Source organism: Montipora capricornis, chromosome 13, assembly GCF_036669925.1.
Source record: "Montipora capricornis isolate CH-2021 chromosome 13, ASM3666992v2, whole genome shotgun sequence".
Taxonomy (NCBI): domain Eukaryota; kingdom Metazoa; phylum Cnidaria; class Anthozoa; order Scleractinia; family Acroporidae; genus Montipora; species Montipora capricornis.
In genome coordinates, this window is record NC_090895.1 from 17,334,630 (window position 1) to 17,352,129 (window position 17,500).

General features: G+C 41.0%; 2 protein-coding genes across 2 annotated transcripts in view; one reads left to right on the plus strand and one right to left on the minus strand.

Annotated features, from left to right (window-relative positions):
- Positions 1-4,117: 4,117 nt before the first annotated feature.
- On the minus strand, positions 4,118-12,407 carry LOC138030634 (glutamic acid-rich protein-like). Its single transcript, XM_068878517.1, has 4 exons — positions 12,365-12,407; positions 8,853-8,977; positions 6,699-6,848; positions 4,118-4,408 (listed from the first exon to the last, which is right to left on the minus strand). Exons 1-4 carry the CDS (start codon positions 12,405-12,407, stop codon positions 4,118-4,120), a joined length of 609 nt encoding a protein of 202 aa, XP_068734618.1.
- Positions 12,408-15,848: 3,441 nt separating this feature from the next.
- Positions 15,849-17,500, plus strand: part of LOC138028610 (uncharacterized) — a 3,307-nt gene continuing 1,655 nt past the window's right edge. The window contains exons 1-2 of the mRNA XM_068876210.1: positions 15,849-16,688; positions 17,376-17,438. Of these exons, the coding sequence (XP_068732311.1) occupies positions 16,118-16,688; positions 17,376-17,438 (634 nt within the window). The 5' untranslated portion in view covers positions 15,849-16,117. The remainder of the gene's footprint in view (positions 16,689-17,375; positions 17,439-17,500) is intronic.

Consider the following 17,500-nt stretch of genomic DNA (forward strand, 5'->3'; position numbering starts at 1 on the left):
CCAATCACTGAGTGAAGTAATACAAAAAGAAAGCAATTTGCTAATTACTTCCGACACTCAATTGAAAACCGATCAATGTTATGATGGCTCTGTTGGTTTTATTTATTTTGTTTACCATTTCCTTGTTGCCCTTCTTTTGACCTTTTTCTTCTCTTTCAGCTCGATCCTTGTGAACACTAAATTTTTCCCACATCTCGAGTTCTGGCAGCTAAGTACAGAAAAAGACACAAGCTAAGTTGGGCCTTAAATTGGATGAAGCTCGAAGACGTGTTCTACTTGGAGAATGTCAGACCAAATTGCCTTTTCCCTTTTTCGTATTTTACATCTGAACAAAAACACGAACCCCATTTTAGTTGACCTGTAGTCAGTTACAGATTTGACAATGTAAATCTTAAGATGACGTTTTTTCCTCGTTTACCGCAAAAGTCTAAAAGTCACGTGACTCCGATGGTCAAGTTCCTACGGCAAGAACCCTGTCCAGCAGTAAATGAATAGCGGCAAAGTTTTTCGCTAGTTCTTTTAAAGCGCCGAAGTAGTTCACACGTGTATTTTCTTGCGTATTTGCGTCGTACGTGAGAACCAGGCGTTAAGGTAAACCTCGTTTCCAGGACCTCTCCCTTGGCTTATGGGGGTCCAGAAGCCAAAGCCGAGGACGTGGGAACGAGGTTATCTTAAGGTCGCGATTAATAATGAAAGCAAATAGAGCCGATTAGAAGTGTTTTACAGGTTCTGGACTCTGTAGATTAAATGCAATCAGTCAAATGGACTAGGTTAAATGAAATGTCAGTTCTGCCGATGAAGAAGAAAACCGGGGTACGAGGAACAAAGTTCCATGTAATATTTAACAATTATTCGCCGAAGGCGAAGTGATTATCGGTGAATATTCACCGAGACGAAGTCGAGGTGAATATTCACCGATTATCACTGAGCCTGAGGCGAATAATTATTTTAGTATAAATACATAGGTGATTATTTCAAAAAAGAGAAAAAAAAACATTTCAACACGAAATCATCTTCACTTACAGTGGCAAAACGACTACTGGCAGCCATTTTGTCCGTCGAAGAACCGTCGAGGTGATCATCGGCGGATAATCCGAGATAGCGAGCCAATGAGAGCGCGCGATTTTGTATAATCACCTGTGTATTTATACTAAAGCAAAATTAAGTTATGTCACAGAGAAATGTAGCAAAAAGTTACTTTTCGAAACGGAAGTCGGTTATTCCTTTATATCAGCAACTTTGCGAAGTGATCAGACAACATGGCATTTTTCATTTCTTGTCCCAGCTATTGCACTCGCCGAAGTTTCCGGAAAAACACTTCATGCCTATTTTATCCGAACGTGATTTAAGCGAAGTTCATATTTCCACAAAGCCAGACTTTACATCTTCCTCTCAATAAGCCTTATTTGGAGATCACGTTTCATTCTTATAGAACTGTGGAATTACAAATAAATGAAGGAAGAGCCTTATTCTAATTTGCCTAGATAGACGACTTGACTGCAAAACAGTCGTATTTTTTTCGAACGCAAGTGACGCGAAAAATATTCGAAGGAAAGGTCTGGAGCGAGTGTGGAAACGGCGAGGGAGAATGGGGAGAGGTAGGGTGTGTGAGGCTCGCGCGCTTCACACGAGAGGATCACGCTTACGGCGCTTCGCCCCTTCCGAAAAAGGAAGAAAACGACTGTTTTGCAGTCTAATAGACAAGAGAACTTGGAATAAAATGTACGTACTTCCCAACATTCACGGTCTTCGAATGAATCGGCAATTTTTGCTGTAGGAGGTGCAAGTATTTCCCCAACTAGCCTCTCCAATGACTTGTTTTCCTTCCGTGCTTCTAAGACCTGTTCCTAATTATAAACACGAGAGAAAGGATTACAAAAACTTTAACCTTTGGTTCAAAAATCGGAAAGTTAGTTGCTAGTAGCGTTAGTAGGGACAAAGACAGAGCGAATAGAATAGACCTAAAGTTCCACGGTACGTTTTTGAAGCCATCTTGGCTGGGAGGCAAACACGGCTAAAATTATACTATACAAAAATCTGGTTTTATCAACGGAGTTGATAATGTAAATTGGCCACTGTACAGAGATTCTAAAAGCTGACGTTTCGAGCGTTAGCCCTTCGTCAGAGCGACGATTGGATTGGAATTGAATTAAATTGGCTCGAAACGTCAGCTTTTAGAATCTCTCTGTACGGTGGCCAATTTACATTATCAACTCCGTTGATAAAACCAAATTTTTGTATACTACTTCTCCACCGACGCAGCACCAAAGTTTCTTTAAAATTATAGTAAATGCATGCGATTTTGGCCAATTTTGAACAGCTGTAGCGCCGCTAAAAAAGAAACGGATTTACAACTTTTGCCACAACTTTAAATAGTTTTATTTATATCATTCATTCAACTGAAAGTAAGTCCTTAAGGAAGGTACGACGTATTTAAATTTGAATTATAAATCTTCTAATGTAGCTTCTAATTTCGCGGCAATTTGTAAAATGATTTTAGAAGGCTTTGTATGAAATCTTGTAAATTCGTTTGTGGTCGTTTTAGCCTGAATCTGTTCATAATATGTCATGAAAATAATCTCACTATAAATGTCTTTCAAAAGACGCTTTCACTGTGCAAATCCGCTCATATATAGCGGCGTTACAGCGGTCCCAAATCGGCCAAAACATTTACTGTAATTCTTGCCTTGCTTGCTCCCCAGCAAAGAAGGCGTCATAAACCGTGGAATTGAATGGTCTATTGACAAAGACCTAACCCTCGAAGCGTCAACTCACAAATGCTTCTTACCGTGAAAAATTCGAGCGAGGCAGCTACTAGTACTCGGCTATTTGAAATGAGGGATAAGAATCATTACATACATAACATACTTAAGGTGGCTCAAAACAGTTTCAACACTTCGAAGACACTCCCTTTAGAACGAATGATGCTACAACACTGTATCACGTAACAGCAATGTTATGGCACCCTATGAAACAGCGATTATTTCCAAACAAGGTGTGGTTATTATTTTGACGTAATAAGTTACCTTGGCAACGGGAAAGCCCAGTTAAAACACCCTATATTTTGGCTTTTGTCACCATATCTCAAAAACAAACTCTGTGCCCCCCCCCCCCCCCTTCCCCCCTTTTCATTGCTAAAAAGTGATCAGAAGGTCAAGATGACACTTTCTGCAAAGTTTAAAAAATTATTTACTGCAGAATCAGAGCCACCTGCGATCATTTAGCCTTCATGCACTCTTTACCATTGTCTAGATTATATTTTAGCTCCTGTTGAGAACCAAAGATCTCGCGCATGTGTATGGGACATCCTCGTAGGAGAGGACCGCTGTCCATGCATGCCAGACTGTCAGAATCTTCAGGAAGTTTGTTCTTAAACTATCTGTTCCTAGAGCAATTAGCATTTCTTACAGAGATTAATGGCAAGAAAGCAAATAGATGGTGATTGCTTTTAATTTAACTTAAAGTCGATTTGAAAAAAAACCAACCTTGTAAATCATTTAACGAAAATACTGACATCTTTTTGGGTTCGGAAAGCAATTTAAACAAGCTATAAACAATTGCAATGAGAAAATTAATGAACTCAAACGTCTTCCTTTTGAAGGTAATGGTGGAACCATAGAAAGCCCAAAGAGTTTAGAATCGTTAACATGGGACCTTTTTACCGTTGACTCTCACTTGCCTCAAGCTTCGTTATCAGCGTGTTCTTTTTTTCAATTTCTTTCATGTAATGTTCCTCTATTCTCTCTTTAGCTTTTTTAAGGCCTCTATTTGTTCGTGTCAGTCTATCGATTATTTGCTGGGAACCCTGTCAATCATTAAAAAAATAAAATATTAGCCAAGGCTGGGAGTGAATTTCTACTGAGAAGACTGGTTTGAGGGGAAATGATACCGATCGAGTTAAGCTTCCAAGTGCTTTCGCGTACTTTAACAGCTGGCGAAGAACCGAATCTCAAAATGTTTGGTCCGGAATATACCAAAGGAGGTCCACAATATGGCCGTATATCAACCCAGTTGATGATGATGATAATGATGACGTGGATGATGGCGATTAATTTGGGTTCCAATTGCCATGATCCTTCGAACGGTAACATCTGACAAAGAACTGAATCTCAAAATGTCAGCGCCTTAAACCTTTTAACAATATGCCTTCATATAAATTCAGTTGATGGCGGCAATGATGATTATGGTGATGACGATAATGATGATGATGGGGGTGGTGGCGGTGACGACGATGATGATGATAATGCTGATATTGATGATTATCATCATCATCATCATCATCATCATCAATATCAGCATCATCATCATTAACATCATCATCATCATCACCACCACCACCACCACCATCATCATCGTCATCAGCTTCATCATTAATATCATCAATATCAGCATCATCATCAATATCATCCTAATGCTGATGACGATGATGATGGTGGTGTAGGTGGTAATGATGATGATGACAGGAGCTCATGGATAGGAGCCTCCCTATGCACTATATCCTTGAGTCAATCTTTGAGCGTATCTTTCTATTTTTAGAACTAACCCTTCAGTAGGAGACTCACGTTTGCATAAATTTACACCAATTTGCACAATTTGCAAACATTATTTGTGCTATTTTTGTCTTCGTTTCACAGTTATTCTGATTGGTCGTTCTAAACAGTGCTTGCAGAACCAAAAAACTCTGGCTTGTATGGGAAAGGCAAGCTCCTACTAATCATGGGCTCCTTATGATGATGATGATGATGCTAATGAAGATGACGGGTGTTTAAACTCCAATCCAGACAACAATATGATGTGATACAATGAGAATAACACATTAAAATTGAGTGGCACAGGTGGGAAGGATCAAATCTGATTAGGTTTGTGAATGTAGTTACCCCTATCTACCCGATAAATCCCTATTATAAAAGCAGACTAACTCGCTCTTTATGAGGACCAGGGATGTAGCCCGGGTTCGATTTCGAGACAGCGTCATATGTGGGTTGAGTTTGTTGGTTCTCTACTCTGCTCCGAGAGGTTTTTCTCCGTGTTCTCCGGTTTCCCTCTGTCCTTAAAAATCAACCTATGATTTGATAGAGCCGTTTTCAATTGATTGTCGAAAGTAATTAGCGAATTACTTTGGTTTTGCATTACTTTGCTCAGTGATTGGATCAAAGTTCTCGCGCCATTTTTTCGACCAATCAGAAGTGAAACCAAAACCAATCGTGGCTTGCTTGTGCACATTTTCCCGAGCTTTGTGTCGGTTACGGGAAGTTACTTCGAGTTTTGATTGGTTCACTGGATTGTCCCCTTTCGTTTTGATTGGCCAAAGTAATTACTTTGGTTTTTGTTTAACGACACTCGATTGAAACTCGCTCTGTATGTTGACAGGTTGATTTGATTTCTGTATAGTGTCCCAGTGCCTCAGTGCTAAATACACTCGACACTTAAATAAATAAAGTTCATCATCCCAAAAATTTCTTTCCCTGCCAAATGCCGGGGGTGTGTGTAAAGACCTCGGCATCGGTTATTAGCAGGAAAAAAGCTAATTGGAGCAAGGATGACGAATAAGATTTATCAGAAACCCATAAGGGTTGAAACGTGTAACGCGCGTTCACAGCTTCCGAATATTCAGTGCGAACTGATTGGTTGAATGTTTCATTGCTAAGTACCATATTTGGAAACCCCTCGCTCTTGTTGTTCCAAATATGGTACTTAGCAAATCGAATATTCAGAAGCTTATTCCCAGCACACAAGGGGCCGTTACATGTTTCAACACTTATGGGTCTCTGGATTTATGCAATGAAAGCGTTATTCTCACTACAGACCATAGGAACCAGCTCAAATGTTACAGGTGGTTTTCACTTCATGCCATCACGTGTCACTGCCATATTGGTAGACGAAAACAATAGATGTATCGTCAGCATAGCCTGCGTAGCAAGCGTTTCCACGGGAGAGAAGCGATTAATTTATTTTTCTGGCCGCGAGAGAATAAGGCGAGCGTCTCTACCCATTTTTCGGGCGGCCCAAACAATAAAAATCTTCCATTACCCCTCCCCACACGGAAACGCTTGCTACGCAGGCTATCAGCACTTTTTTGCCTTTTGTTCATCCACCCGCATTTGGACACTACACCATTTCTATCCATATCTCTGAAGATTAGTTGTAAGCCAATAGGTTCGCCAATAGGGCCTTTTAAAAGCAGGGAAATCGACCCCAGAACCTAGCAATTCGCCTGGTAACGAGGTTGAAGGACATATTGCCAATCCCATAATTCTATGCACCTTGGGTAACTCTACGGGTATCTTGATCACAATAGCCAAGCGATCTTGTGACGTAATTCGGAGGACTGGGGAGAAAAACTTTAACGCCGTATCCCACAACCGCGCGCGGCTTTGAATGTTATTTCCGAATTCAACATGGCAGAGGCAAGGTTAGATCTCGCCGGTTGTACTTGAATGTTCATTCAGTACCACGAAATGTGGGAGACATGAAATGATCTGTTGAGTTTTGGCGATGGAAACACTGCAAGAAATTTGGAAACAAAATCTAAGGCCACGCGTGGTTGTGGGATGCGACGTTAAAATTTTTCTTCCCAGTCCTCCAAATTATGTCACCAGATCACCTGCAGCGACGTGCTTGAACATTTTACGTGTACTTGTACACTACACGTACCTGTATGCCAGTAAAAGTGTATGTTAAGGTCTCTAATTACTCACCGCAAGTTTTTGCGTGGTTTCCCTCAGCTGTTTGCTGGTTTCGTTTAGTTCTTTTTCAAGCTTTCCTTGCTGTTCAATTGGATTTTGCTCCAGCTTCTCGAGGTAAGTCTTTTTCTGCCTCTCTAAACTTTTCACTTTAGCCTGCAGTGTCTGTTTGAAGCAACAGTCCGTTCAGGCATTAACAAATTTGATTCAACGTCATTTCAACATTTCTCGTGTTCCCATGTTGGATTTGTGATTTGTTTTTTCTTTGGCCACTCTCAACCAACATGTTGGGTGCGCAAACGCCATTGTGACTTCAAATTGAATCGTTACCATAGACATCTGTGACCAACAACCCAGTGTGCGTCTTATGTTTGGTCAACATGTTGGATCGTACAACATTTAAGCCCCGTTTACACGAAAGTTTTCCTTGACACGTTTTCCTTTTCAAAGAAAAACTGCTCGAGTAAATAGAGTAAAATTGACAATTTTTCCCGCCTTACAACGAAATGCTAGCATGCTCGCTTTTTTTTGTCAAGAAAAAAACTGTCAAGGATGAAATTAGTTATTGTAAACGGACGTCAAGGAAAATGTGGCAAGGAATATTAATAAAACTAGTGTTGTGGGCACACGCTAAACGTGTCAAGAAAACGTGTTCATCGTCACCCTGCTAGCAGAGCCTTTCTTTTGCTTGCTCGATTTTGGCGTTCTCGAGAAAGGCTCTGCATGAATCGAGTAAGATCTTTTTTGAGTATGCGCTGCATGTTGCCAGGATACAGTCTCGAACCCAAGCCTAATATGCCAGATCTCGCCGCCATCTTGGTTTTTCATGGTACAGCGGGCTCAATTATAACCATCAGTTTTGTCCTCGCACTGGAAAAACCGGTTTGACGAGAGAAAACAAGATTGACTAGTCCAGAAGTTCGGGCTGCTGCGGCTTCAAAGAGTTGACGCGATTCGGGCAGAGCCTCCTTTTCTCCTCCTCAGTAAAGGAAAAGAAAAAAGTAGGCTCTGCTCTCGGGGTGGTTCATCGTCTACTCTAGCAATTATTCTTTTTCAAGGAAAACTTGTCAAGGAAAACTTGTTGATCCTTTACACGATCAATGATAATTGTCACGGAAACTTGTCAAAGGAAAACTTGCTTGTGTAAACGAGGCTTCATCATTTTTCCAGGCCTTTACACTAATAGATGCATAAACGTGGAAGTGCCAAGACGACAGATCACTTCCGGTTGCGGTTTGTGGCTCAATAGTTCTCGTGCTTGCGCACGCTAATGATACCAGAGGAAAGAGATTTGGAGTTTCTAAAGCGCACTGTATAAAGGCTGGTTTCCATATGTTCGCAGACGATCGCAGACGATCGCGGATCGCAGATCGCAGACGACCATAAAGAGAGCTGTTTCCATATAATCGCAGACGATCGCAAACGATCTCAGAGCCGACTGCAGCCATACATTTTGTTCAGCGGAAATGTCAAATGTACACGCGCGCTGTGCTCGCGGCAAAATCTTAGTAAACAAAATAGCGGACATCGAGGAGAAAATTTTGCTGCAAGCAAATTTACTTCTTCTTTTAGTCCTGAAGCGACGGCATCGTCAGCTTCAAAATCGAAGGAAACATCGGTTTTGAGTTCGAAAAATATTCATGAAGAGACAAAAACTTGGGGCTTTCCACACACTGCTGAGAGAACTTCGTGTTTCTGACAGAACAGTAACGAACATAAACGAACATTCAGGCTTTGTTGCTAAGAAGCGTTGAATCATTTGAGTCAGAATTAAATTATTATGGGATACGTTTCGATCGCAGATCGCAGAACTTTGGTTTCCATATGATCGCAGGATCGCAAACGATCGCAGACGATCGCAAACGATCGCAGAAGTGGGTTTCCATATGATCGCAGACGATCGCAGAACTTTCTGCGATCTACGATCTGCGATTCGCGATCGTCTGCGATCATATGGAAACCAGCCTTAACTGAGAGAAAAAGGGCTGGGAAAAATGTGAAAGATGCCTTGTGATGAGTGAATCAAACTATCACTCAAAAGTTTGAGAAATAAGTTGCTTTTTGTTAAAAAAAAAACAAAGATTCTGTCGATATTAAAAGTTGTAGTGCAGGGTGGTACACGCAACTTTGCTAAACAAGAGTGCTTTGAAATGATCAGATCGGCATTACCTTTATTTCGTATTGACTCTCGGTCTTCGTTTTCTCGTGATAGAATTTCTCTTGAGCGAGCCGGGCTTCTAGTCTCCGAACAAGAACCCACGGATCCTCTTTGCTTCGATTTAGGAATTTTGGCTCTAACAAAAGAGGAAAAAGATGTAATTCACCAAAGCCCTGTCCAGTTATTTCTCAAAGAAGTGGACAAGTCGGAGTTGCCATGGGAGAATCTCTTAACTGTCCCGTTTTGGCAAAGGAGACAATGCAGCTCAGTGGTTAGGGCGCTTGCCTTGAAATATAGATATCCCGAGCTCAAGACCCGTTCTGTCCTCTCCGTCTGATTCTTGTAGTCCGTGGTTCAATTCCTCCGCTGCGCTTGTAAATAGCCAACTGGTTTGCCTCCGACCAATTGGGATTCTTAACAGTCGTTGTTATGAAAAACGATCTTAAAATAACAAGAAAGCACTGACAGGTGTTGATTGTTACTAATATAGTAACTACTTCTCAGTGCTAACTCGGTTTGAATTAATGGAGGGCTTTAGCTCCTAGCTAAATAAAAACAGATCAGCATTGTCAAAAAAAAAAAAAAAAAAAAGAGGCACTGTATATCCAGGAGATAAAGCCCTCCATTCATACAGCAATGAGAAGTTGTTGCTTTATTAGTAACAAGCAACACTTGTCAGTGCTTTCTTCTTATCTTAAGATCGTATTTCATATAATATTGATACAGTACCCATATCTCTTTAAGTCGTTGTTGTGTTCTGTCGTTTCGTTGATCATGTTTCATTGGCCTTGAAAAGCCCCTATGGGGAGCGTTCAATTAAGTATGTATTCCATAGTATTGTATTGTATTGTGACGTAAATTATCTAGGGAAGGGTTACGTTTTTACAAACGTTGGCCGTGTGGTCAGAGATTTTCTCTGTCCTTGCGTGGACCCAATTCCATTAGTAGGGTTAACGCTCACATGGTTTACACAGGTAGAAAATTAGCACTTCGCATTACCCTGCAATAGTTAATTCCGTAAATTATCCAAGCTTCGCTCGAGTGTCTGAGCGTATTTGCCCCTCTCCTACCCCTAAGGAACTGAACTTGAAACTCCGAGTCTTTCTGATTTTAGGAAATGTCTCCTACAGATCATGTTATATCTTTATTTACCCTCGGATTTTGGAGTAGCTTGATGTAGCTAGTATCCCCGACCATGATACACCCGAATCGGGAACTCCATTCCCTAGTCTGCGGATATAGGTCTTGTAATTTCTCGATTTAGCTCTAAGTATCTAAAGAAATTGTCTTACTTTTGAGAATAAGTCATACCGTATTAATTGCTCGTAACACCCTGCCTTTCGAAATATTAGCTTTAAATTATATAAAACTTCCTCTTTCGATCAGCCTTGCTCTTTTTAGTCATTGATAATACTTATATTGATGAGTAAATCTTTCAACAGAATCCAGTGCTTCTCTTTTTCACGCTGGTCCTTGCTTACACCTTACACAGTTATATCTTACGCGCATGCGTGACAGAACATCGAGGAGATCCGTACAGAGGAATTCCTTCTCGAAACCTCTGCTAAGTCAAGTTTTCCTCAGAGTTAGTTTATTAAAATAAATATATGGGCAACCAGGGCCTGAATTGCGTATTTACAAGTAAAACTAAGCTAGAAATGAAAATATAATAATTTACAACATATCAATATTAGAATTCGTGCATATAATATATAAAACCATTCAAACCTAATCGTTAATTGTACTTTAGGCACGATGATAATACAAAAGTGCTCCTACAACGTTCCGTGTTCCACTTTGGGAGTGCAAAGTGTCGCTGATTTCTTAGTGAATATGGAGCCTTATTGACTTCAGTTAATAATCTGTTAATTTTATTATCCTTGTTGCTAAGGGCGACCGCCGCTTATATGAAATGATACTTGAAAGACAGAATGGGGCAAATGATTGACAATGCCCTTTTTTGGACACACTCTAACTCCCACCGTAAATACTTGGGCAAAGCATAGAAGAATACAGGCACTGCATAAACTAGGATTGATTTAATACATGTGACATACAAGAGAGCTAAATCCCTATATGGAAGTCTTGCTCCTTTAACCTGAACCAGGAAATACAAAGGTTTAGACGCCTTCTTTATAGTTTCACTAACGTGCTCATTCCATGACAAATCGCTTGTAATTATCACACCCAGCAGTTTTGCGCTCCTAACTACTTCAAGCTGCGCGCTGGTTACCATTTACGAAAATAGGATGGAACTCAGACTGCGTTTTTAGCGAAAGAGATTCTTAGTTCTTTACACTTTTCGCTGTTCAGTTGAACCCTATTATCTAAGGACCCCTGAGCTACACAATCTGCTATATGTTGTGCATTGCTCGCACTACCTTTAGCAACTACTTCTGACGTTGTGGTGTCATCGACATACTTTCAGAGTTGGGCGTTGAGACTTGGATCATTGATCAAAATAAGAAACAACCAAGACCCCAGAGGGGACAGAGCCCCACTTGGAGTTGCATCCCTCACTTAGCCTAATCCGCTGAAAACGCTCAAAGGTGTGGGGATTGCTTAAGTACGGGATTCCAGAAAACCGCGACATCTCATGAGCACTGTCATTTAAAAATAGAGCTCATTGTATCATGCCTCATACCTTTAAATACTGAATTAATTTTCCGCACCCCTGCTCCTCACTCTAAATTCTCGACTTAAAGGCTTTTAGCGTGGCAAAGTGCATCCCAAAGCGAGTCTAAGGATATCAGCAGGCTAATCGTCCAATGATTAAGGCCCGATTCAAACGCCGCACTTCTTGCGCCGTGTCGAACTCAATCGAATTCCATACGGCGGAAGTCCTACATCTGAATCACCTGGCGAATTTCTACCACAAGCTCGACAGGCTGTGCCAAACTTGCGGTAGAAATGCAGCACCAATTCAAATTTCGAATTTCTGCCGTGTCGAATCAAATGCATACATTATTATAATGTATTATTATTATTTTTTAAATTGACTGCGCGTTTCTTTAAGCAGCATTGTATAACATGACGTTTTACGAAATAAACTGATGCGGTACAATTAAATTCGACTGTCTAAATTAGCTGTTCAATTTTTGTCGAACTTAAGTCAAACTCGATTCAGTTGAATTCTACACGGCAGAATTACGACGTTTGAGCCGGGCCTAAGAACGCTTAAAACATTGTATTGAACTGCATCCAGAACTGGGAAAAATTTCGTTTGTCCAAAGGGTAAACGAAGTGTTGTGAACCCAAAAAAAATAGATTTTTCCGGGAGGGGTGGGAATCGATATTCAGTTTTGCACAACTTTTACGATGTTGATATTTCACAAGTGAAACTCTTTTGAATAAAAACTGTGTCAGCTAATCAACTGTAGATCTCCCTTCGCTATTTTTCATTTTATTTAAATTCTTATTTCGTTTGGTAAGCGAAGGAATGTGTGGGGTAGATTTGCTTCTCCGTGAAAGCGCCATGTATACTGCATTCCCTAACCGGCTAAAAATGCTAATAATGTCTTACCTTCAACACATCCTTGCTTCTTCTTTCTATTTCTTCCTGCCATTGCAGCAGCACTTTGTAAATGAATAAATATATAAATAAATATCTATCGGACGATGTTGTGGAATAATTCACTAAAACAGCAAATAACAGCGAGTTGCTTTGCGCGTTGATTGCGGTTTTTTTTTGTTTCGTTTCTTTTGCTGCGAAGTATTGACTTGCGAGAAAAAAACCGTCGCAAGAAATAACGGAAAGTATGATGTCATAGTTAACGTGACAATTACAACGGCACGCGCGCGCGCGACAGTTGCAGTTTATTTACAATGTACTGTGCTCCAAATTATGCATCGGTGTCTCAGGGGGTGTTAACATGGTACCGGGACTTTCGCACCGCGGCGCGACTTCACGCCGGTTCTCTGTAGACTTTTATAGATTGTGGTAGCGTAATTTTTGCTTATTTTTAAAAAGTAGCTCTGTTAGCATAATCGGTATATTTTAGGGACCTTTAGATCAGGCCTCGGTTGTTCAAAAGGTGGATAACGCTATCCACCAGATATATCGCTATCCAGCGGAAACCAATTGAGTTATCCAGTGGATAGCACTATTCACCCTTCGAACAACTGGGGCCTGAAGACGAGGACGACTACGAGTTTTCTGTTCTGAGCACGCGCACTTCGAAAAATATCGGCCTTCAAACTTTTTGCGCATGCTCAGTAAGGAAAACACGTACTCGTAGTGGTCCTGGTCCTCCAATCTAAAGGTTCCTATTGACAAGCCCGAAGCCATTTTTGTTCAACGTTTTAGCCGCATCCGCGGTTTGGCCTCTTTAGGAGGCTGACAGTCTGGCACGAGATGACGGGAGCCGAAAGTTGCTTTAGGGCCGATTTACACGATACGATTTTGTCGCATGGGACAAGCTCACGACAGGCCTACGATATGACTTACGTTTGTGGCTGCGTTTTAATACATGTTTTAAAATGCTTCGACATTTTTTCTGACGTACACAACAATCGTAAATCATGTCGTAGGGTTGTCGTAAGCCGTTGTCGCATGCGACAAAGTCCTACCGTGTAAATCGGGCCTTAGAATGTGTTGGTCTCTGACATTCGCAAGTTAGCAAAATGGCGTCAGCCACGCCGCCCGATAACGTGCAGCTCTCTGCGGGGAAACAAGAGACCAGAACCAGTAAACATAGCCGAAAGAGAAGGAAAGAAAAATACAATAGATCAGAAGAGGAGCTCGTGACACCAGACAAAAAGATATATATGATTGCTAACATGAAGTGTTTCTACATTAATAAAGACTTATTCCGCTTATTTTGCAAAAGAAATACTTTTACTTTTAAGCGTAATATGTTACTTTTCCTAGCGCAATCTATAAGAGCCTAGTTCCCGTGTTAGCTCTGTTTTTGTTTACATGATACCGCCAAAAAATGTCATGCATGCGGCGACTCGCACCGGCGCGAGCTCACCCCGATTGCTGCATCGGGAGTGAAAATTTCGTTCTGGGGCAAACCTCGCAACGGTATCTTGAAAACGCGGAACAACCACTCGTTCCGGGGTGAAATCGGCCTCACGGTGGACTTCAACGGATTGTGCATGCGTATTTCTTCTCAGTAAACATGTGGTGTCTAGAATCTCCATCTCAGAGCTCTTCTCTTGACTGAGGAAGGGAAGAGCCCTGGGGAACCCTGAAACAAACTGTCTTTTCATTGGTTTTCGTGAAAAACAATCAAAAGCGTCTTTAATTGGTGCATTCATGTTAGCACGAGGAGTGAGCAGGCGCCGTAAGGTTCCAATAGCCAATTCTTGGCTACAACAACCCTACGGGGTATGTTGTCCTACATAGAGTTTCCCAGAGCCTTGTGTCGACACAAGGCTCTGGTGACGAGAATGATGGTGTCCCTTCATAGTCCGAGTTTTTGCAGATACGGCGGCCATTTTGATTTCTATTTTTTCGAAATACATTATGGGATGCTCAGGGGTCAAATTAATATGTATTTGCCGCCTGGGTTTCCCATAATAGCTATTTGAAACAATAAAATCAAAATGGCCGCTGTTTCTGCAAAAAGATATATGAAAAAACGATACGAATTAGAAATAATACACAAACAGCCGTGACAAACATCAAAAACGCATCATTCCAAATTATCGTTCACTTGACGTTTCGTACGCTTTTGCATACATCTTCAGAAGTGACGGTTACTACAAAATATTTACCGAATTCACCTAGTCGTCATGTAAACGTGATACGGAGGTGTGAAACTCGCGCGGGTGCAAGTTTTCTCATAAACACCTCCTCAGTCTCGTCCCGCCTCTCGTCCCTCGAATCTTCCTTTCTTACTGCGCATGCCGACCGCTGGTCAAGAGGAACGAAGATCAAAACAAATTTCCTTGGGAGGAGCTTCTTTTTACCCTGGTCCCAGAAGTTTTTCTTGAGCCGCGAGAAAGCCGCGAAACGGTGAAGACGAGTCGCGAGGCGGCTTCGTGGCTCCCTCGTGGGTCAAGAAGAGCCTCTGGGACCATGCAGCTTAGCTTCGTTTGAGCCGCAGATTCAATGAAAGCTTTTGCTTTTTCATTGTACCTGAAGAAGGCTGGTTTGGCAGCCGAAATGTAGTGACCTTACCTTTTGAACTTGTAATAGGCCATTTTCGAAATATCAAATATTCAGCTTGATAGTGAGGCAGTGAAGACAAAACAATTTAACACGTTGGGATGAATGTGAAAGATATTTGCATCTTATCAACGTTCCTTTATCTTTGTCCTCTAAGCCTCTCTTTCAAGCTGAATTTTATGTCGAAAAAGGCCTATTGCGCCGATCAGATCGAGCAAGTTGATCCAACGTACACGGGCAGGGTTATCAGGAACTTTTGCCAAACCTTTACATTGTTTAGCAAGACCTGCATCAATGTACACGGTTGCTTACTTAAAAAAAGAACATCTAGCCTCAGCCCCAAAATTAGACATTCTTACACTGGTAAAAGAGTGTATACACTGAGGAGGAAATAAGTTTCGCCTTTCCCTCGAATGGCAGGGAGACAGTCGCTACTTAGTTGTGGACGAAAAAGTAGCCACGCGAAATCTGGACTCGAGCGTCAGCCAGTTCCTCTGCATCATGAGGATTACACACCATAACACCAACCCGATTTACAACCCGGTGTGGCCACACGTCACGCATGCACACCACCAATTGGCAGCTAAGGACGGATAGCTATTGTAGGCCTCATCATCATAGCATAGCCAGCTGTCATGTGCTAGCTGCAAATCTTGTTTCAATAGTTCGAGTTCTCATTAATTGAGTTAAGTAAAAGCCATCTTTTCTTTCTTCGCAAAGTTTTCCGATTTTGAAATTCCCAACAATAAAAACTGAAAACATCTTGAAAACGGATTGATGTGGTCTGCATATTCATACCATTGGCCCAAAATACTTCGTGATGGCACAACCGGAAGCTGTCGTGACGTAAGTGAGTGACGCACCCGTAATAAGCATGCAAAGGGTTTGGGAGAAGTTAGACAACCAAACCTTCAACACAACACGTTTCTCTACGAATATTGCGATCTGGAGGAAAAGTTTGTTTTCAATCTATCAAGCAACACCTAGCAAGATACTGAAAGGTCGTTTGGATGCTTTCAAGTTAAAAAAATTCGTTTAATCCCTTGGAGGCCACATTTTAGGATCACGCTTTTGTTTATGTTAACATTCCAGTTTGGAACGCAGCACTTTGCATGGTTGTGATTTTAAGCTTTTACTTCTGATTTTGTTTCCTGAGCGATCATGGACGACTTTGAAACCATAAATCTCGATAATAAACAGTGCAAGATTTGCAATCAAGAAACTGGAGAGGAATTGATTCCTTGCATTTTACGCGAGAACTTTTCATCGGGAGTAAATGATTCTCCAACGAGTCCGCGTCTCCCAGAGACATCTTTCGTACATCGTGTCTGTTTGGAAAGATGGGATGCGATTATGAAAAGAACTTTCTTTCCCGAGACGAAGAAAACATGGAAGGATCGAGTTAAAGGGTTGATTAGCACAAGATCGTCAAATAACAACGAAACAGAAACATGGACTCCAATTGACTCGGCTTTGCAGGTCGATGGCGATCGATCAATATCGAAACCTACAAAGCGAGAGAGTGTAAGATCACCATGGACTTCAGAGCATTCTGTTTTTAGCGAGAGTCGACAAGCTTATCGAGTGGAAAATGTGGGAAAAAGATATTCGGAACATGGCGAGTGGCGAAGAAGTAAAGTTCGTATTTGTTCAGTTGATTCAGAAGACAGAGAAGATAAACCTCATCCATTCCCGAGCATAGAAACTGTTTCCCGGCACACGCGAGCAAAATGTAGGTACTAAATTATGAAATGAACATAATTAACTTATTTCTGAATGATTCCCTACAGTATAATCGGCAATAACTCCAGGTCTGTAACTAAATAAGTAACTTTTACAAAGCGAAACCACTCGTTCTATAAATAGAATTGATTTATAAAAAGCGTATTTTGTTATGAAAATTATTGTTAATTCGGTGCCTTCTGTGCGCTCAAGCGTCTCGCAATATTAAAATAAACCATTAATCCTGTTATAATTTATTCCTAAAAATTCCCCTAAAGATACCCTTAATCTTTCATTTATGTGTAACTGTATATGTAGTTTTATGACTAGTATACTAAGGCTCGTAAGTGTTTTCATGTAACAATTCCTGTTTTTGTTTTGAAGTCATGGCTGCATCATGTTAAAATAGAGAGTGCCATGTATAAACTACTCTGTATATTGACTCAATATATTGATGATTGACCAAGGGATAACTTTTCAATGGGGACAGTGGATGTTCCTCTCAGTAGGGCAGTGATTTTGTAGAGGTTACAATAACAATAGTTATTATTGTCAACATTATTTGAAAGTAGGGGGGAATGGGGGGAGAGCGGGGGGGGGGGGCTTGTTTCTGCATTTTTTCAAAGTGCTCAGACTGTGTGTGCCATAAAACGCCTTCCAATATTCCAATATTAACAAACAACTTCTCGCTTTATAGTGCAAGGATGTGATTTAATCCAACTTATGCAATTTGCTGAAGATCTTAAGCTGCACATTAATGGTAAGTGTTGCTTTACCCATTCTTTAATTGTGATGAATGCATGAATAATTGTGCTGAAATCT